We start from the raw sequence: 22,669 nt of genomic DNA, 5'->3' as shown, positions 1-22,669 counted from the left end.
TTTGGATACGAGAAAAAAGAGATATGCTCCCAGTGCAGCTATCTCCCTCTCGATTTCTACAGTTTTGTAGTCGGGGCACCTTAAGCAGTCCTCTTGTCTCTCAGTGTCTATAATTCTTTGCCCTAACCATAGCTTTTGCTTGGCCCAAGCCCAGACTTAGAAGAGCTTGAGGGGCAAAACCCAGTTTCTGAAGAGTGTTCAGAACTGCTGTCTTCCAGCCTGACTGGAACTGGTCGCAAAGGATCAGTGGGGCTATACCATGGGGGAGCAGTTTCAGTGCCAGCCATTTATAGACTGATGTTAGGCTGATATGAGCCTCCACTCTCATCATCCCCGTTTCTAGTCTGACCCATGCGTTTGATATGCATCTGGGGACTTGTATGAGGGCTCTAAGGAGTTTGGATTGAACTCTCTCGAGTGGGGAGAAAGCAGAGGGTGGCAGCCCTGGAAGGGATCCATAAAGGAGCTGCGCCAATGTTTTGGCCTTGTATAATTTTAGGACCGCGGGGATGAAAAAGCCCCCTTGGGTTCTAAAAAATTTGAGGATACAATTTGCTGTTTTTCCCCCAGAGCTCCCGATGGAATTTATGTGTAGTTTGTTGGATCCTGAGGCCTGGACCACCATTCCTAAATACTTATAGTTTGAGACTTGTTCTAGTTTATGGCCTTGGAGTTCCCAGCTTCTAAGCTTTGGTTTTCCCCGAGAATCTTGGTCTAAATGTCTGAGCTATGCTGCAGCTTGCCTGTGTAAGCGAGGGAGTGTAAGGACACAAATGCTTTTTTTCCACCCAAACCCTGTAAGATATTAGTTGTCCCAAAATAGTATGTTCTCAGAAGGGAAGGATAAACAAACAGAACCCATCCTTTGCTTTAAGTATTGGCTTGATTTTGTTGGTAACTACTGAAGTGAGTGGGACTGAGATCAGGAATTTTCTGGTCGCTGGTGGTGTGCCACTCCCAAATGCAGAACTGAGGGGGTCGGAAGAGTGTCTCCAACATGGCCACATCCCTAGGCAGCCTGTTTGGCTTCCCAGTGATGTAGCCTGTCTAGAAATACTTCCAGATTACACCCGACTCCTCTCTTAGACAACTGCTAAGGGGACAAGCTGCCTAGAAAAGGCCCACCCTGCCACAGTCTGTATCTGCAGTCTTGTTTTAGAAAAAAATTTGAAGCCTCATTTAGGAAGCTGTTCAGAGAGATTATTTTGCTATTGTACTTGTTGTCTTAACCTTGGAACTTAATCTGCTTGGTAACCTTGCTTATTATGCAACCAAGATATTTATTCTTTTTTTGGATTATTTGTTTTAGGCTGCAATCCTATAAACCCGCCTTCCTCACCCTGGTGCTCTTCAGTCAGCAAGCAATGATGGGAATTGTAGCTTACACTATCTGTAATGCACCAAGTTGGGGAAGGGCTGCTAAGAACCTGGGATCACCTTTTCTGTGAGTAAGTCTCACTGAAGTTGGTGAGACTTTACTTCTGAGTAGACATGTGTAGGGTTGCACTGTTCGTGTTAAGATCATGCTCAAATCTTTAAATCAGGGATGGGGCACTTAATGGCCATCCCATACGTTCTTGGGCTACAACTCCCATCAACTTTGGGATGATTGGAATTGCCGTACAAAACATCAGGAGGACTGCAGCTCACTCTCTCTTCTTTTTCCAGTGGTGAGGGATGCGCAAGTCTCACAGATAAATGTTTTTCTGATCTAATGGTGGGCAGCTGGGATGCAACTTTAAGATGTGTTGGTAGTTGGTGATGGTGTCTTATCTTTATCCCTTTAGAATAGTGGTTCCCAACCATTTTGGTATGGTGACTCTCAAGTCCAAATTTACCTGTTATAGTGACCTGTTGATTTATTGTCACATACCGTATTTTTCCGTCTATAAGACACCCCATGTATAAGACGCCCCTGTTTTGGGAGACTCAGATTTAAGAAAATGGCCTCGGCACTATCCGTGTATAAGATGCCCCCTACTTTTTTACATAATTTATTAGGAAAAAGCCCTAGTCTTATACACAGAAAAATATGGTATATTTTGGACCATTGGCCTTTGGAAGTTGCTGGCTTCATGGATTTTAACTGCAAGTTTGCTTATTCTATGCAACATCCAAGCAAAAAATTACTTAATGACTCTATCAATATGGAATTTGTGAAATATTTATAGTACTCATGAAGTTATTTACAGCTTTGTTTATGGTGTGGATGCTTCTTTGGGAACACTTATCAATCAAGGAGAGCAATTTAAAAAATATCAGCCCCTTCTCTAATAAAGTCAGTAAGATGAGAGGCAAATATTTTATTCTGCTCAACAGTTTTGCCCAGTGGTGTTTTACCCCTTTTATCTAATCCCAGTTATTCAGGGGCTAAATATTATTCAACAAAAGCAAGAGCAATGAAGCTGCACATGCTCAAAAACACTCTTTGTACACATTTCTAAGACTTGCCTTCTACTTAAGAAAAGAAGCTCAGGGCCTGAACCTTAGCTCAGATTAAGCCCTGATTTTAAGTACATGTTGGTGAGACTTTGGCTAGCAGTCCGCTTTCTCAATTGCCCTTCTGCTTAGAACTGGAATGATGGAATGATCATACGGATTTCATGTGATGGTTACTAGGAACTGTAAAATAAGACCATGCCTTGAATCTGCCAGTTCATTTTCCAACATCCAGCTTGCCAAAAGTAGCTAATGTGGTTTGGTTCATTCACATCATAACTCCCGAGGCAGAAAAGGTTTTGTTCTATTTTGTCCTGCTTTGTCTGAGTGTGTGTTTTTGTTTTTATATTTTGCTGGTAAGAGCTGATCTCTGTGCTCTGGAAGACAACTTCCTGGCAAAAGCTCTGTTTGCTATTCACATCACTGGTTCCAATGAGAAAGAGGGCTATACCCTGTGCCCACCTTACATGCTATCAGAGAAAAATGAAGAGAAGGCCTTTGCTCTTGCCATGCCGTGCTGTTTAAGACTGTGATAATCTGAGCCAGCAACTCATTGCAAGTAATAACAACGAGGAATGGACCAAGTGGTGGTGATTTATAGAAGAGCATTCAACCACCAGAACAGTTGCTCTGTTTGGATTCCCATACAGCAAGTTACACTGAATAAATGAGGAGTGATTTAATCCTTGGGAAATGCTGAAATGGTGCAGTTCACAAATCAGTTGTGCATAGGATTGCAGCCTTACAGCATAGTTCTATATATGTGTTCACTTAGAAAGAGTAACTCTCACTGTTTTCAATGGGATATATTCCTTAATAGGGCTGGAATCACAACCCCACTGGGAGTAAACCTTATGGGATTCAGTAGGGCCTATTTCTGAGCAGACATGGCTAGGGCTGCATTTTGGATGTGTTAGGTGTTTTTAGGGTGGCAGTTTTACTGTGCAACCCTACACCAATGTCTACTCAGCGGTAAGTTCCATTGGGTTCAGTTGGAGACACTTGCAGGTAAGTGTATATAGGACCGCAGCACTAATAGACTGCAGTCTTAAACTGGATTATCATCACTTCCCCAAAGCCCCTGGCCCCTTTTCCTTCCTTCTCCATCTCTCCCATGCCAGCCCCTAGAAAGCTTTCTCTGCTTTTCTTTCCCAGAGCTGCTCTGGCAAGGAAAGAAAGGGGACATGAGACATGGCTGCCCTGCTGAGTTGTACTATCTTCTCCAGTTGGGTGTAAACACTTTAACTAATAATGTATAGTGGATAATGGAGCTATGGTTGCTTTTTGTGCCCATGCGTGTAAGATCTGTAGTGGTTTGTGTCTGTTTGCCTCCAGATCGCTTGCCCTGAGTCAAATGTTGTATATCTCTCTGGAGAGTGTCTGCAGTGACACGACTTCTCAAAGAGACTTGGGTTGGATTGGCCATTGGGCAGCATTCATAGGATCTGCGGAGGTAGTGGTGGTCCTCTCCCTTGTTTGTTTTTTCCGTCCTTGGTGCTCCCTCAATCATAGAGGCCCCTGCAGGGAGAACAGCATCCACGCGCAACAGGTGCCTGCTCTCCAAATTAATGGCTCTGCGTATGTGGCCATGAGAACCCTCACATAAATTCCTTTCCTTCACAAAGCATAAAACTATCCATTTCCAGCCATTATGTAAACTGACTTTACATTGAACTTGCGGAGGATGCAGTTAATCTGTGCCTCTCACAATCACGTCATTGTATGGGTGTGAGCCCCAATGGCCTGGCTGAGTTTCAGTCTGGGTGATGGTATTTGGATAACCTACTGTTGTGTAGTAGTGTTGGTGATGATGCAACATTAGGACTCTGCATGGCATTGTGGTCTAACTCTGAAAGCTACAAAAATATAGCAGAGATCCCTTATTTGATTGGCTTGTGACTTGAAAGCTTATATACATTGAATGTGCATGTGTATTTGTTTAAAACGGTCAACCGAGATGATTTCAAACCATTTATTCCTCTTTTCTCCACCTTTGTATGACAAACACACACACACACACACACACACCCGCCAACTGAGCATCAGGCTTCATACACCTTTGCCCTAGCCTTTGCCCCTGTATCTATTTGGACCCACTCTAGATGCAATTGTAACTTTTTACAATACTGCATTTTATATTGCTGCCCCAGGATCTTCTGGTGAAGGCCGAGGAGTAGTAGTAGAAATAATATTAATAGTAACAGCAATAATCTGAAGCCACAAAACCTTATGCTACAACGAATGGTTGTGTCAGTTTGTAAGGTGGCAAAGCCCTCCTTGCTGCTGTTTTACAGGCTATGATGCTGTCTTCACAAACAGACTCCATTAATGGGTGGGATTTAAGAATTATTTCTAAAAGGAAAGGAAGCAGTAGTCTTACAAGTGGCTTAAGATGCTAGTCCTAGGAATGGATGCAGAGAACTTTTCTGAGTAATTTAGCTTGTCTTTTCAAAATGATTTCTGCCTTCAGTTTCTTGGATGTTGCTCCCAAGCAATAACCTCCTGCTGGGCTAGTCCAACTAGGTACTGAGCAGCTCTTTAGGATTTTCAAAAAAATGACTATAAGTTGTAGAAAGAAGAGTTCATTGGGTGCATGCTGTGCATTGATTAAAAAAAAACTTCTTAAAGAATGGGATCTCCATTCCCTTCCCCTCTGTGTATTTCTCACATGAGCAGTCAGGTTGATTTCAAAAGGGATAAACTTGGATTTTCCAGAAACTGAATGAAAAGGTTACATTGGTAACATTATCAGTATAAAAACGGTCACCTTCTGTTTTCTTCATAGTGAGTGACAAATGTGCTTGACCCAAAACACTTTGTAATGTCACTTGAAATCATCTGAATGTTTGACTTTGGAAAGGTTCCAGTCCCTGGTTCTTTCTTTAACAATCAGCTAAATGTTCTTTTTGCGATCTGGACTGGACCTGAATGTATTTCTCAGTGTTCTAAGAGTTCATTTCTGTTTTGATAGTAAAGACCACTGCAGAATGAATGTAGCTTTTTTTAGAGGATTAAGAGGGTGATTTAAGCATCATCTTTCAAAAGTAGCATCTTACAATCTTTCTACAGCTCTTCCTCACTTGTGAGCCAGCATTAGGATGCATTACGAGGGTGATTTCAGTTATGCTGTTTGTTTCCGTGAAGAAAGGATTTTAGAAGGTTTTGTAGGAACTTAGGATGGTGGAATTATCTTTTTTCCACAGCCAAGTCTTCTAGCACTCTGTGGTGTTTTTCCACCTTAAGAAGAGAAACTCCTATCTAGGCACTGATTCTGGAGAATAATGGTCAAATAAAGTACATTTGTGGTCTTATCTTTTGTAGTGCAATGCTTTCCTCCAGAGAATCCTGGTAATGGTATCTTGGTGACATGCCATGCTGATAATTATCTATAAAAGAGACATAGTACTTTCCCTTTTAAAATGAATTTCCCCAAGATTTCCTGCGGAAATGGAATGGATGCAAAGCCAGTCTTAAGTTGAGTTGAACATGTCAAAACTTCATTTCTCAACCTTTTGGTGGGCAGTTGTGAAACTAACCTCTCTGAAAGATGGGGCGATTGCTGTGGGGTGGTTGTTCTTTTGGGGGGGAGAGGGATGTTTCTCCTTATCTTATTTACCCTTATGAGGTAGCTAAGGACTTTCCTCCCCCCCCCCACTTTCCTGTTTAAACTACATTGCTGAGGGTGGTACAAGGCTGTTCCACAACTTTCACCAGCTGCCCTTTGTGGAATGCCACTGGAGTGATGATGCCACATTACATTCTAGGGTGCTCAAAGCATTCCAGGAAGCGTGATCATTAGGAAATAGTACAGGTCTTTCTCCACAGCTTCCCAATTGCCACAATTCCTGGAATGCCTTGGGAACTATGCTGTGTGATGTAACGTGGTGTGGCATTGATCTCAAGACACTCCCAGAGGTGTCTGGTCACTGCAGAAAGAAGGATGCTGGACTAGATGAATCCTTCAGGTGATCCAACAGGACTTTTCTCATGTCTTTCAGTGAGCTCTTGAATTCCAACCTTGCCACTCTTCTCTATGTCACAATCAATGTCAATGGCTCTTCCATCTTGTTATTTAATGAGGGAAAGGAAGCTGAAGCTCCATATAAATTTTGATATTGAGGGATATAGTAAAGAGAGTGTGGGGCTAGGGAAGGGTGTACATTTTTTTTTTTATTAAATCTGTTACGAAACTGTGGATTAGGACTTGATCATATCTATAGTGCTGGGCTTTTTCTGAATTTATGTATAATTCCTTTCTAGTCTAAAATCTGGGATTCTAACTGGTTGTAGTTAAAAGGTTTCCTGTTGGCCAACATCCACAAGGCTTTGCATTCATCAGTTGGTGTTTGCTGTTTGGTTTAGCCCTTTTGTGACCCCTTTTCTGACTGCTTATGCTGCTGATTTCTTCTAGTGTCTGCCTTAGTTGCCTGTTAAGTCTTTGCAACCTCTGACTCTGCTTTCCAGCTGAAAACAGGTAGCTTCCTAGAGTGTTATACCTGCAACTCATTTTCTGCTCCTTATTACTGAGACCTGTGGCCTTCAAGCATATGATGCATTATCCATTTATGAAATGTGGGAAACACATTATTCTGACTGTTCACTCAGCCTTTCCATTTTTTCCAATTCATATCCTCTTGGAGCAGCTTTGCAACATAAAAACAAGGAGTAAAGTGCATATTTAAAATGCAACGATCTGTCATTAAGTTAATTGGCAAATAAAATCAATCTGAAGGGCATACAGGGTGTATCAGAGAATGGTCCCAAAAGGGAGCTTGTGAGGTTGAACTGTATTATTCATGTTATTATGCCATGCTCCCAACTTGTAAGGTGAGACACACTGAGAGAGATGCCTAAAATCACCTACTTGTTAAGTGGAAGTCTGCACCCCAATTTTCAGCACCAAAAAACTTGGCTTCAAGCCCATGTGTTGTATGGAACTACACAGCAAAGATTCTGGGGAAAAAACACCCTAAAGGTTCAGTGTTTGATGCTCATCATATTCAGTTAAAGGAAAAAAGGTAGCAGTGGTTTCTGAATGAAACCCTAGTTGGAGCCTGTGAAGCCTGGTCCATTAGGGTAAGAGGAGCACCAATGTCATTCTGCCCTCAACCAGTCTCTACCTGCCCTACTTCCAGTCTAGCGGCTGATACTGGGCAACAGCTTATTCCTCCTTTGTCTTAGTGTTGTCTTTGCAGAACTCAACAGGAAGGTGGGTGGGGGAAAAACTGGACTCTCCTTGACTCTGGTTCTCCTTACTGTTGACCCCTATCACTTATGCTGTACTACTCCAGTGAGCACCAGCCACCACTGGAATAGACAACGCTTTGATAGATGAACAAATAGTCTGACCTCATATGAGGCAACTTCCTATGTTTCCAAGACTTGAGCTGTGATATTCACCACGGGACTGATACGGTTGCAGCTAGCCTTGTTCCAGGGACACTATCTTCTTTATATAAAATATTCCCTGATTGTTCGTTCATGTTCATTTGTCAAAAGCTGTGCCATTCATCCCTTCATTTTATCGGCAAGCCACTTTTCCATACACAACACACACACACACTGCTCAAAGTGACTTGCAACAAAGAAACAGGGATGCATTTCAAGCAAACAATATAAAAACAATTCCATAAAAACACAGCAAAACAAAAATATAACGACCGCTCCCCACATCAAATGGGGGGCGCCTTTTACGTGGTCGTGCACAGCCCCCCGGATCCCATGCGGCTTCTGGTAGTATGGGCTGGCTTCGCCCTCCCCAGGCTGGATACTTGGAGGTCTCTGCCTACTTCAGCCAATCGCCCAATCCCACCTGGGGAGGCGTTGCCAGGGGATCGGCCAGGTAAGGGGAGGGACCGCCCTGCCCAGATAACAGATGGTGAATCGTACCTGGAAAGCGTCAGTTGGCTCCAGAGCTTCTCCCACCCTGCCCTCCCTCAGTTAAGCCTTCTTTTGCAAGTTAACCTTTTCTCCACAGGTATGTGGGTGCTACTACGTTAAGGCCGCTGTTGAAAGGCCAGAAAGGAATTTTCCTGTATTGGCAGGTTTTGCCTTCCCTGTAGCAAAATGTCACAACTTTGGCGGTTTCAGGCCTTGGGCAGAATCATTTAGTCTATCTTCCATAAATTGGGGGGGGGGGTGTGATCTCAGGGTTCCCCGTTAAAGGGGTCTTGAGGGGAAGCATTGGCCATTCGCTGAAAGGTTGTCATAACTCTCCCCTGTGACGGCGATAAAACAGGGGGCGGGCTCTCTGCTTGAACATATGTTCTTCAGAGCCAACCCAATCCCCACACATTCTGGATAACCTTGATGTCCCACAGATCCCTGGCTGTGGACTGGGAAGGATGAATGCCCAATGCCTGAGCCAAGGTCTCCCTACATCTGAAACTTAATAAAGTTGTGGCCAATTTTAATCCCATAGCACGTTGTCTTGAGTCATTATTCCACTCGGGAGTAACCTGGGGTTGGAAGGGACTCCTCCTGTCCACACAATAACATAACAAACACATTTCAATGCTATAAATATAACAAGATTACATGTGGCATAGCAAAAATAGTAAGGGAGCTACACAGTTTCACCTTAGTCCTAGAAACAACCTTCTCATGATGTTGCTCAATGTTCCTCTCATGCAGCAGCAGCAGCTTATAAGGCTTCCAAGGGCAAAGGATGGGGTATCTGGGAACACCCCTCCCATGATGTTACTCATTTCAATTAAGGGAGACACTTTGCATGTGCAAAGGAACACATATAAAAAGCTGCCGTGACATTGACCTCATTGCTTTTATTTATTTTTTGGAAAAAAGATATCCTGGAAATATATTTGGACAGCCGCTAAAACAACCAAATTACACTACCCTGCTGCGTGTGTTTCTCCCCCCAGCCCCATGTGGATATCTGAGACAGGGAAGCCTACTCGCATGGACCTTTACTGGTCCTGGAACCCTGCATGTAGAGGCCCAGGTGTGCAGGCTTCCCTGCCCTAGACATCCGCTCTAAGGTAGGAAGTAGAGCTGGGGTGAGCCACACATCATCTGAGGTTCTGCGCTATGTCTGAAGGAACATGGTATGTTTATCATGGAGGGACTATGATGAGCATTATTTGCAGAAAATCTCTTATAGTAGCTCACATGTTATGAATTGTTGGAACCTCTAGTTCAGGACCTCTAGTTCAGGGCTAGCTAACATGCTAGCTTCCCACGTTGTTGGAATACAACTCCCATCAGCCCCTGCTAGCTTGGCACTGATGCTGAACTTAGTGCGGACTCCCGATCGGCATAGCCCACAGTACGCTCTAATTAATTGGAGTCGTACTTTGATGCCTGTGTCTGGCCTCCCTTTCTTGGGGATAAAGTGTCCATTCAAGGAAGAATTGGGGAATTTTCTTTGATTTACGGTATCTAACAGCACATGGTCAAGAATGATGGACATTGTTATCTAAAAGATTTGTAGAGTACCGTGTTGACAGCCTGTGCATCAGTGTGTGGAATGGGAATTCTGAGAAATGAGTCCCCCCCCCCCCCCGGTTCAGCTTTCCTACCCTAGCCAATGAAACAGAGGATGAAGACAGTGTGAGGGGAGGGGAGTTGCTCCATTCTTATGAGCATTTGGAGTAGATCTCCAGATATGTAGCTAAAGCATCTGATAACAGTCAGGGAAACTGCATTAAGCTAATTGTGTTTGGTCACTGGGCCAAGTGGATTAGAAATGAACACGTACTCCCTGTCAGAGGAAGAGGACATTGTTATAATTAGATCTCCCGGCAGAGATCCAGGCCTCCATGCCTGAGCTGGTCCAGCCCATAGCCCTGGCTGAGTGGGAAATATCAGACTAAGGAAGGGTGGAAACGCTGGTTCAAGTGGCAGGGAACTGCTGTGTTGTTTGTAGAAAACACCAAGAATCCAGAGCCAAGAACAGCTCAAAAGAAGAACAGCGTATAAACAGACATCTCTAGAGGGAATTCCCATTGATTATCTTTGTACACAACTTCTAAGAAGTACAAAGTCTTCGGTGCTTTATGACCATATTGCTCCCGTGTCTCTGAATAAGTTTCTAAAATTATGCCTGGCATGGAGAAAGTGAATACAGAATTGTTTTTCTCCGTCTCTCATAATTCTAGAAATTGGGAGCATCCAATAAAGTTGAATGTTGGAAGATAAAAGGAAATACTTGCTCGTGCAGTGCAGAGTGAAACTACAGAATGGAGTGGTGGCCACCAGCTTAGATCACTTTAAAAGAGAATTAGACAGATTCATGGAGGGGAGGGCTGTTGAAGGCTACTAGCCATGATGGCTGTGCTCTGCCACCACAGCTGAGTGCAGCGTTGCTTCTGCATAACAGTTGCTGGAAACCACAGGAGGGAAGAGTTCCCACAGGTCTCTGATTGGCCATTGTGAGAATAGGATGCTGGACTAATTACAACCCTGGTAGATGAAGGGAACATAGTGGATGTAGCCTACCTTGATTTCAGCAAGGCATTTGACAAGGTGCCCCATGATATTCTTGTAAAGAAGCTGGTAAAATATGGTCTTGACTATGCTACCACTCAGTGGATTTCTAACTGGCTGACTGACCGAACCCAAAGGGTGCTCATCAATGGTTCCTCTTCATCCTGGAGAAGAGTGACTAGTGGGGTGCCACAGGGTTCTGTCTTGGGCCCGGTCTTATTCAACATCTTTATCAATGACTTGGATGATGGACTCAAGGGCATCCTGATCAAATTTGCAGATGACACCAAACTGGGAGGGGTGGCTAACACCCCAGAGGACAGGATCACACTTCAAAACGACCTTGACAGATTAGAGAACTGGGCCAAAACAAACAAGATGAATTTTAACAGGGAGAAATGAAAAGTATTGCACTTGGGCAAAAAAAATGAGAGGCACAAATACAAGATGGGTGACACCTGGCTTGAGAGCAGTACATGTGAAAAGGATCTAGGAGTCTTGGTTGACCACAAACTTGACATGAGCCAACAGTGTGACGCGGCAGCTAAAAAAGCCAATGCAATTCTGGGCTGCATCAATAGGAGTATAGCATCTAGATCAAGTGAAGTAATAATGCCACTGTATTCTGCTCAGGTCAGACCTCACCTGGAGTACTGTGTCCAGTTCTGGGCACCACAGTTCAAGAAGGACACTGACAAACTGGAATGTGTCCAGAGGAGGGCAACCAAAATGGTCAAAGGCCTGGAAACGATGCCTTATGAGGAACGGCTAAGGGAGCTGGGCATGTTTAGCCTGGAGAAGAGGAGGTTAAGGGGTGATATGATAGCCATGTTCAAATATATAAAAGAATGTCACATAGAGGAGGGAGAAAGGTTGTTTTCTGCTGCTCCAGAGAAGTGGACACGGAGCAATGGATCCAAACTACAAGAAAGAAGATTCCACCTAAACATTAGGAAGAACTTCCTGAAAGGAAGAGCTGTTCGACAGTGGAATTTGCTGCCAGGGAGTGTGGTGGAGTCTCCTTCTTTGGAGGTCTTTAAGCAGAGGCTTGACAACCATATGTCAGGAGTGCTCTGATGGTTTTTCCTGCTTGGCAGGGGGTTGGACTCGATGGCCCTTGTGGTCTCTTCCAACTCTATGATTCTCTGATTCTATGAGTAGATGGGCCATTGGCCTGATCTAGAAGGCTCTTTTTAAGTTACTATGAATACAAGTTTACTATCCTATCCTAACAGACAACTATAAACAGTAGGGTTTGGTGGGGGTGGGAATGCTGCCAGACTTTTAATTTGCTGGAATTATTATTCTCCCCACCCTAAAAAATTGCTTGCTTTATATTATCGTAATATAAGAAATTTAAAATACTTCACATAACCAAATGCAGCAGCGTTTTGGTTCCAATCTTATCATGTCCTGAAATTTGTGCAAGTAGCCCACAGAAATCATAAGACTCGAGTTGCCAACCTTTGGGGGCCAGTAAGCACATTTGGAATTTTGAGCCAGCGCTGTGGGTGTACCATTCCTAAAATGGCTGCCATGTGGGGCATAACATAAAATGGCTGCCATATCTGAAAGAGTGGTTTGACAAAACAGGTTCACAAAATGGTGCAGGTAATGACCCCCACCAGCCACTTCATCAAAGGGAGGGAAAAGGCACCTATATCAGTCACTGCTGCACTTCCTCACAAAAAGAAGCTCATTTCAGAACGTACATTTAGTTATTTTCTCTCTCTTTAATTGCTATCTCTGTTTTGTGTGTGGGTGCATACATGCGTGTATGTGTGCAGTGCTTTTTTCCTGGGGTGACGCAGGGGTACACATACCCCTAAATAGTTCGTGAATCTAAGTTTGGCCTCATTGAGGGGCAGTATTTCAATACGAGTAGGAAAATGAGAGTACCTCTAAAGATTTCTTTTAAGAAAAAAAACACACTGTGTGTATATACACATGTTGATGCTTTCATTCCCCACCCCCCGCAACTTCTCAAACTTTTATTTCTTTTTTTGGAACTGTGTATTATAAGCTCTGCAGCCCTACACAATCTGTCTCAGTTTATAAATTTCCAGTAATGCACTCCACCCTGTGATTCCTCCAGTGGTCTGTGTTTTTAAAACCTCCAGACACTCTTATGTGCCTACGCTTTACAACAGTCAAGAGGTTACAGTTTTCCCTTCATAGCGAGTGCTGACTCCAAGTGTGGTGGTGGGCTGGGTGCTGGAAAATGTTAGTGCTTCTAAATATAGATTATGTAACAGAGAAGGATGCTGTAAAGCTTTTACTACCTTGCTTTTGGGGTAACTGTGCTACTTGTGTGAGCTCTATAATTCTCTCCCCCCCCCATCAGCCAGCCATGAAAACACAGAAGCTAAGCTAGATAGCTGCCTGATGTCTCTTTATTGGGTTTCCCACTGGGTTCCATGCACATGTTCTTCTATGTTTAGGCATGGCGTCTACCAAGAAGCCCTGTATTGGGGAGCTTTGTGGAATATTCTGTAGCAATAGGGTCTAGAATAGTGAAGGCTGGCTCATTAAGGTCTACCAGCTTTCATCTGCCCTCAGCCAGCACTCACCTGTCTGTCTTTTCACTTGAGATACCATCTTGTCAGGAGGTCCGATCCACACATTGTATGAATCAGGCCTTTAGTGTTGTGGCACCTACTCTTTGAATATTAGATGGGTGCCATCTCTGTTGCCTTTTCAGCACCTACTGAGGGCCTTCCTCTTTCAACAAGCCTTTGAAGTTGAAATCTTTATTGATTTACTACTTGTTGTTTGTCTCCCTGGGCTCCTTTGGGAGGAAGAGTGGGATGCTAATGTAAAAAATTAATATAATAATAAATACAACCATTCCAAGGCATTGGCTTTCACCCTTCTCCTCTTTAGTCTCAGTGTTGCCCTTGTAGAGCTCAGCATGGAGGATGATGGAGACAAAACTAGAAGGAGTTTGCTCTGCCTCTCATTGGCTGTGGCTCTGCTTACTGTTGAGCTTCCTGCCTTCTGCCCCACCAGCCACCACTGGTCTATAGTTGTTAAGTCAAGGCCTGATCACTGACCCACCTTGAGCCATAAAGCATTGAATGGAATTGAGATCCCGGGACAGGCAGGTTATCCAGGCTGGAGCTGCCTTGACCTCACCACTACCAGGTGGCCAAAAGGGAACCAGGCAGACATAGCTTCACTTTGGGGTGTTTTGAGTCAGTCAATGTTCCTGTGGCCCAAATGAAGCTTTGGAACTCAACCAATCAGCAGAACCCTTGTATCATTTTTCATAGCTCAGGAAGCTGGACAGATAGCAGTTTGATCACATCAACCAATGCACAGAACCAATCTGTACTTTCATTTAAGTTGTGCTGAACATATGATCCAGAAACTATACAGCTTGCTAATTCAGGGGAGGACCAGTTCATCTCTTCAACAAATCTGAAACCGTACATTGTTATTTGCTGCCTACAATGCGTATGAGTATATGATAGAATGTATGCTGCTCACCTGGGGTACTGACCATGGTACTGCTTGAACATTTGATTCGCCAGAGTAGAATAGAAAGGAGGGTATCAGCTTTAAAAATGTTTCAACCTGCTTTCTTTCTATTAGTCATCTAAGTATATTAGAGCTTTGAAGCAAGTGCAAAGATATTTGATACGTTATATGTCATCGGTGGGTGTAATTGCTGTGACCGCAGTAGAGCAGAGTCTTATTTACTTTGCGGTAGAGCAGCCTTCCCCAACCTGATGCCCCCCAGATGTTGTTGAACTACAATTCCCCATCCTCCCTGGTCATTGGCAATGCTGGCTGGGGCTGGTGGGAGTTGTGATCCAAAACATCTGGAGGGTGGCCAGCTGGGGAAGGCTTCAGCAGACAGCTTGAACACAATTAGCGGGTGTTTGTCTTGAAGATAACCGTAATAATGTAAAAGAGTAACAAATGCAGTTTGGTGGGGGAAAGCCCCCTGAAGCTAGTTTTGGGTTCTCTTTTCAAGAAGGTCCACTGGCAACCTAGAAGGACACAAAGCTAGCTACCGGTTCTGGTCTGAAAGAAACAATATTCTCTTTTGCTACTTGTTCTCCCAGCCGCACACGTACAGCATTGCATAATAATAACAGAGGCATTATGGCTTACTTCTGCGTGGGTGGCTTGGAGACGCCTGATCCCACACTAAACTGGCTTTTGACTTTTTGCACTGCAATTCCTACATTTGTAAGAATGTGCCTTGGAAGCCAGTGCTAAGGCTCTGAACGCCAGTCCTGCCTTGATGCTAGTATCCAGGAAAGCTGGGCTTCCTTTAGTTTGGGCTGCTTTCCTGCCATCTGCTAAATGGATTGGCAGATCATCATGGAGGAGTAAAGAAAGCACAAAACACATTCAGTCTTAAGTTATGTAGTGAAGGGTCCTGAGGAGTTGAGACAAATGAGGACATGGTATGTTAGTTTTGCTGCTACCACTGCGAAGTTAATTTTTCAGCCCGTGTGCTTGGCCTCTGCAAGAGGACAAGGCAGCCTTGTTCAGGCAAATAAATAAGACAGTGTGTCCCGGGGCAGGTTAGGGTGAACCAATAGCGGCACCCTGCCTGACAAAACTCAGCTGTGTTGCTGTTGCTGTGAGTGACTCTGCTCACCTGCCATCTCCTGCCTTTCCTCCCTCGCGCCCAGAGGAGCCAGACTCTTGAAGGAGCACTTTTAATTATTTACTCTCAAAATAATGGTTTATTCTGCAGATTAAGTGAAAAGGATAGAGCTCTTTGGTGGTGGAGGAAATAACACAAGCCTCCAAGCTGTCAAACAACAAGGCCCTTAAAAGGGAAAAATATGCAGCTTTGTGTAGACTGCACAGATCCTTCCTTTCAAACTCCTGGCAGGAGACTTCCTGTTTGGATGTACAACTCACAGTTGACATTGTATGCTGAGATCCAAGGACTTCCTTCTCTTTGCCCCTCCTCGTCTCTGACAGCAACCCAAACTCTTCATGCCCAGGTTCTTTCATGCATAGACCTTCCTCTAAAATGTAAATCAGAAACCATGTGTTTGAAGTGACGACGGTCTCCGTCCAGCCTTCAAGGGATGTCCCTTTGGCTTGCTTAATGGCCTCTCAAATTTTTGTGTGCATTCAGCAGTGCTGAAGAAACTCTTTTTGCTTGGAGGCCATCTGCTCAAATGTAGCTTGAGGAGAACCTTGCTTGGTGTCCTGTGTCTCTGAGGTTGCAGTTAGAGGCCCAGGATTACCTGTTGTTGGCTGTGATGACAGCATGGTCAGTCTGCAGGATGAAGTGGGAAGTGCAGTATGATGCATGTCCCCCAGAATAGCATGAACTGAGGTGTGTTTCAAGTTTTATGGAAGTGTGGAGGCCACAAGATTTTCAACCACAAGCACTGGAATGCATGGAAGGGTAGGGAAAGTATTCTCATTTACCACTGTGATTGATGGCGACTGCAACATGGTGGATAAAGGGGCTGTGTCCACATAGTAGAGTTCAAAATCAATGTCATCTTAGATAATGCTTATGCAGAAGTTAACCCCATTTAATTCCATGAGGCTTCCATGAGGTGTGTATAAAATTGCATCCTCACCAAAGAGTGGGTGCCATTTGTGTGAGTAAGCCTCCACAAGATTGAATTGCCCAAGTCTAATGTAGTGGGTATCTTGGCTAATATATTAGTTACATGCTTTTAAATGAATAAATGAAACGCCTGTGACTTTCTACTTCTACTGGTTTAATATTAATACGATACTTTAATCGCCTGCTCCGTCTTAACTTTTTTCCACCTTGGGAGCACTTTTAATAAGTATGAAATGCAGTTGATCACCATATTTCACTTAAAGATCTCTTCCGAAAGATCCAGGACTATTACTTTTTTCCAGCTGCGATACTTATTCCTTCTCTCTCTCTCTCTCTCTCTCTCTCTCTCTCTCTCTCTCTCACACACACACACACACACACACACACACATACCACCTCAAAAACATTTCCAAGAAGGAAAATACTACACCGCAGTTGATCTTGAATGTGCATAAGTGTGTTATATAATCTTTATCTTAGCTGTGCTTTTTTCCGTCAAATATGTATGTTAGCTATTGTCAGTATACAATAGCTGAGTGATTTGTGCAAGATCATATTGTGCTGTGATATGAAATCTTTGTCTGAGTCGAGTGTTGGAATCCACCCATTGGCTCTAGTGAGTGGTCACAGATGTCAAGCATGACCAGGAATATTAAGGACAATTGTCAAATGCATAAGCCTCATTCCGATGTAATGAAGACGGAGAAGGGCTGTGGTTCAGTGTTAGAGAATCCGCTTTGCATGTAGAAGGTCTCAAGTTCAATCCGCAGCATCTCTAGGTAGCAGTGGGAATGTCCCTTGCCAGAAACCTCAAAAGCCATGGCCAATTAGTGGAGACAGTCCTGAGCTAGATGGACCAGTAGTCTGACTCTGTATAAGACAGCATCAGCTAGGATGGGGTGTTGAGATTAGGACAATTTAGAACTGGGATTCAGCAATGTATTTCCATTTGTTTTTAACCAGATTCTCTCTTCAGGACTATCTTGGTTGCCCTCTTCAATTTCTGGACCAGTTTTTAGACAAAAACATATGCAACAGAAAGGGAATATCATTAGTTAAAAATATCATTTCCCAATGAGCTGTTATCCTTCAGCTTGTTACATAGCGATCCAGGGAGTTGCCCCACCACGTATCGGTTAAATCTTAAGAAGTCGTACTCACTCTTCTGTAGTTGGAGTTCAAGCTCAACTGGTTTATTTCTCATTCTCCATGCATTATTGTTAGGACTGGGTGGAACTTTTGGACCAGCCGTGTTTTGGGGGCTTCTGGGGTAAGGGGCCCAGGGAGGGGGAAATGCTTAGAAAGACTGGGGAAGGTGACTGGTTAGCTGTTGGGGAGCATTTCATAGGACTAACACACTATGGCTAAGGATTGATTTCCTCCTTCTGTCTGTTTTTTTTTAAAATAAAAAACCAAACCTGGTTCATGCTGCTCCAAGTGGCAGCAATGTGTTATGCACTGTCCCACTAGACCCATGGCTATTTCTGCCTTTCAAAACACACTTCAGCAGCAGCAGCAGCAGCAGCTGGAAGGGCCAGGTGTGCTTATCCACTATTTGGAAAGAAGGGGAAAATAAACACCCTCACCCAAAATATTTTAGAATTTTGCTCTACTCCCAGAAGCCCATGATATCCCCCTATCAGGAAACCTTCACCCAACAGCAATAGGTGTATAGGAGTGGTAGGGAACCTTGGGCCTAGGGGCCAAACACAGCCATCGAGACTTCTCAGTTTGTCCCTTGAAACTCTCTCTAGGCTACCTTCATTCCCCTTTTCCCTCATTGGCCCTGGTCTACACCTTCCTCAAGCGCTTTTGCCTGGTTGAGATGCGTCCAAATCATAGGAGCCAACTCCTAGGGGCTGAGGTCCCTTAGGCCCCCTAAGTAAAATATTTGAGGGAGTGTTCCCCAAAGTTGATAGGCATTGTCTTAAAAATGGTGTGCATGTGACACATTTTGTGATCGATTACCTGCCCGCCACCTTATTTTATTTAAGTTGGCACCCTGGTCCAAATGCTCCTTGCTTGCCTAGATGGAAAATGGAGAGTTGCCTGTCTAGAAACCTCTGGCTTTTGCATGGGTGGAATTTAAATAATTTTGGTGTACAAAAATCACAACCATTGCTCCTTCCACTTTTGCCTCTGGCCCCGTCCATCACAGGCATGTGACACCCCACGCCAGAAATTTGACCATGGGTTGAAAATGGTCTCTGGCTCCTAGTGAATGAGACATTGAAATCCTTTGATATTCTGGTCCAGTGTCTCTCTGCTGTTTTAGTTTGAAGTTTGCTAAGCTCTCCTGTAGGACCCAAGTTCTTGTATTTAAGACTTACCTATATGTCGTGGGCCTTTGGTGTATGTAGTGTTTCCATTTCCTCCAGCTGGGATTTAGTTTAAAACCTCTTATGATTGCAAAATGTCTTTAAAACCAACAAGATTACCCAGACATTCTAAGAGCTTTGTAGTGTCCTGCCATTCTTACAGGTAAAGTATGGGAATCCACTTTTTTTGTTTTTTGGTTCGCTTGTTTTACTAAAACAATTTATTGAAGAAGAGATTATGCTCATTAACTAGAAGATCGATTTATTGAAAGATGGCCCCTTTTAATTAATTTCTGGAATGGAAAAATTGAAGAAAACACTCATCCATATGATTCATTCTGACATATTTAATCTATCATACTCCCAGATCAATGTGAGAAACTTTCAGGTTGTGGAAAATATTTAATTTGGAGGTGTGTGCATAAGCATTTATTCTTGATTTTTGCTCAGTTCTTGTATGTAAAGAAGGGGAAATTTCTCCTAGGATAAAAGTTAGTGGGGAAAAGGCTAATAGCTATGTGAAGGACTCCTGTCAATATCATTTTGCCCCTTATCTCTATATTTACTATTTTGTTATTGTCTTTATATAATATATTTTTATCTCTGTATTTTCATTTTTATTTAAGAATAGAGTTTTGAGGTATTTATACTTCCAAATATATTTACACAAAGTAGTGTGTGGGGGTGTGTGTGTGGGGGTATTCAATAAAGAAACTCAGCCATTTGGCATTCAGTCTACCTCAAAATCATCCCCATTTCTTTTCAAAAGCTTGCTTATTAATTATCACAGAAGAAGCTAAGAAGGTTTGGGGTTCTTGGTTATATTTCTTTTCTTGCTTTCTCCGCAGATCATGATTGTTAGATAGCACCTCACATCACGATGACCATGGCTCCCCGAAAAAGGAATCGTCATGCCTTGGGGTTCCTTTGCTGCTTTGGGGGCAGCGACTTGCCTGAGATCAACCTCAAGGACAACAACCCTCTGCAATTCTTGGAGTTCTCTGTGCCAATCCCACCAGCGGAGGAGCTCAATGCAAGGTTCTCTGAGCTTGTGGTAAGTGTCACCCGCACCAGCCACCAGTTGTGTGTTTGCAATGATTTTTGACAACGCACGGTTTACAATTCTAAAAAACCCAATAACCAATTAAAAAACCCACCCTATAAATCAGGGCGGTCCAACAGGTCGATCGTGATCTACTGGTTGATCACGGGGCGTTCCTGGTCGATTCTGGTTAATCGCATGATCCTGAATGATCATCCTGGAGAAAAGCAGCAGGACAAGTAGAAGTGGTGATGAGCCCCTAGTCGTGTGCCTTAGTTTGGGCTGGTGTACTCTGAGTAAAGCTTAGGCAAATACTACCCTGACCCACATAGCTCAGGCTAATCCACCAGCACTTACTGTATTTTTCCATGTATAACACACACCCCTCCCCCGTGTATAAGTCACCTCCTATTTTGGGGGGTTGAACTTAAGAAAATGGGGGGAGATTGCCCAGAGTTGTTGAAAATGGGGGGTGGATTGGCACGCCACAAAAGCTGTTCCCTTGCTGGCAGAAGCCACCAATCACCCGCCCAATTGCTGCAGCGATAGCAAATCAACACCAGCCCTTCTTGCAGCCACCAATAACACACACAAGGCTAGCGGAAGCAATCAATCCCACATCACCAATATGCAATGATCTTGTGTAAGACGACCCCCCCCCCCCATTTTTTAATATAATTTTTAAAGGGAAAACCCTTGTCTAATACACGAAAAAGTATGGTATCCACCATATTTTGTGCTTCTCTAAACCTTATTACACAGTTCCTAATATTTTAAGTGACCAAGATACAAATTTAAATAATAATTTGAAAGGGAATACATACCCATGTAAATACACATTCAAATGCATATTTTGAGAGTTGTTGGGTTTTTTTTAAATGTGGAAATGGAACAGAACTGTGGGTAAAAACATCAAATGTTACCCGATGGAGAGTAGACAGATTGATCCAACCCTAGTTTAATATCAGATGTGGTATGAATGTGACAATTGGCCATTCTGTCAGGCTGTGTACATACCATGCATTTAAAACATACAGTCATACGTCGGGTTAAAGTCATTTCAGGTTGAGTGTTTTCAGGTTGTGTTCTGCGACGACCCGGAGGTAACGGAATGGGTTACTTCTGGGTTTCACCGCTCGCGCATGTGCAGACGCTCAAAATGATGTCACGCGCATGCGCGGAAGTGGTGAATCGCGACCCACGCAGGTGCAGACGCCGGTTGCATTCTGCTCAGGATGCGAACGGGGCTCCGGAATGGATCCTGTTCGCATCCAGAGGTATCACTGTATTGGTTTCTGCCTGGGAGCTGTAGTTTACACCTTCCAGTTCCCTTTAGAAACTTCATTTCACATGACTCTTGTATGGGGGGGTACACTTTAAATGTATGGTGTGTACACAGACTCAGATCCACACACCCCACTGTATAGGGTTAGGGTGCTCCAGGAAGGGTGTTTAATGTGGGATTGACAACTCCTTATGGCATGCAAGTCTTTTGCAGTATCCACAGGACATCGCTGGCATCAAAATGCCAGCCAGTATTCCCACTCCCCACTCTTTTATCCGGATTTACTGCTAAGTAATAAACAAAACCTTGTTGCCAGCAACCAGTTACCGATATCTCAGCGTCTCATTTGGAAATGAAGTCTGTGCCTGGAAGGACCCACACTTTCGGACCCACACGTTTGTGGAAAAATACAATACTTTGGCCTCAGTTCTCAAGGGATGCTGTGCTTCTGGGGTTTTTTTCTACAGTGATATTATCTTTCTATTGGGGGGAAAAAAGCCATGTGTGAAGCACTCCCTGGATTGTATTGAAATCTGGATTCTGTCCAAGCTGGGGGGCAGGGAGCTATGAGTGTTTATGGCAGTGTTAGTTTGGAATGGAAACTAGGCTTGTAGGTTGCAGAATTTGCCTCCTGGGTCTCGCTTTGCCTGTAGCTGTGGCCTCTGCTCTGTATGCATTAAAGAAAGGCAGGCTGCATTTGTATTGATTGGCCGGGCTGAGGTTTTAATTGAATTAGAAAGGCTCGGTCTGTAAGGGGGCCAGTGTAAATCAACGACCTGGAAATGTTTGAAAAAGCTGTGTGTTGTATACTATTGTGCGAGTGCACATTACTAAATCATTATATATAGAGGAGCCTTTTCAGATGCAGACGGAGAATCTCTAGCAAGCCAAATATTTCTCTGGGCCCCTTGAAGTATGCCCAAAGGCTACAGTTTGGCCTTTGATATTTGCCATCTGCTTTGTAAAAAAAGTACAATAAAATGCTGCTGCATTTGACTGCATTTATATTTATAAAAGCCATGAGCGTATCATTGCGTTAAGCTTTAAAATGTGAGTCAGTGGCCGTACCTTTCTTAAAAATATATATATGACGGCAGCAAAATCCAATCTTAACTGTACAAGGACAGGCAGATGTTCTTCTGATCAGCCCAGTAAATATTCATTACCCTTGGATGTTTTACCTGTGTTCCTGGAAAAAAACTGCTGTGGGCCAATTGAATATATTTCTTTCTCTCTCTGTTGATTTTATCATTTTAATTCTCTCCAAATTTCTGGCACGGGCTTTGAAAGCTCCACTGCATGCGAAGGAAGAGGGGAACATTGAGAGAGTTGTTCTTTTTCTGGGACCTGGAAAAAACCTAGCCTTTCTTTATTATATTCTCATACAGCAACAACGATGCCCTCCCTCTATTTAATTAAAGCACCAGGCTGACCTCCCACAGGAGAACTTACTATCTTCAGATGGGCGTCCTTTTCATCACAAGATGTACACTCTGACCTTCTGTACAACTGCTCATTTCTTTAGCCTTGTTATGCTCCCATCCCAAAACACAACGACGCTGGCTCTTACTTGGGAGTAAGGAAGA

The 22,669-nt window shown here is 43.6% G+C and overlaps 1 protein-coding gene across 7 annotated transcripts in view; it reads left to right on the top strand.

Moving 5' to 3' along the window:
* Positions 1–22,669, top strand: part of DAAM2 (dishevelled associated activator of morphogenesis 2) — a 219,026-nt gene that overhangs the window by 73,020 nt on the left and 123,337 nt on the right. For all 7 annotated transcript variants that reach the window (XM_081903777.1, XM_081903778.1, XM_081903772.1 and 4 more), the window contains one exon: positions 19,605–19,810. In XM_081903777.1, the coding sequence (XP_081759903.1) occupies positions 19,637–19,810 (174 nt within the window). In that variant the 5' untranslated portion in view covers positions 19,605–19,636. The remainder of the gene's footprint in view (positions 1–19,604; positions 19,811–22,669) is intronic.

The sequence above is a fragment of the Podarcis melisellensis genome (genome assembly GCF_964234715.1).
Source record: "Podarcis melisellensis genome assembly, chromosome: 3".
NCBI lineage: Eukaryota > Metazoa > Chordata > Lepidosauria > Squamata > Lacertidae > Podarcis > Podarcis melisellensis.
This window is presented reverse-complemented; position numbering and strand designations above follow the sequence as displayed.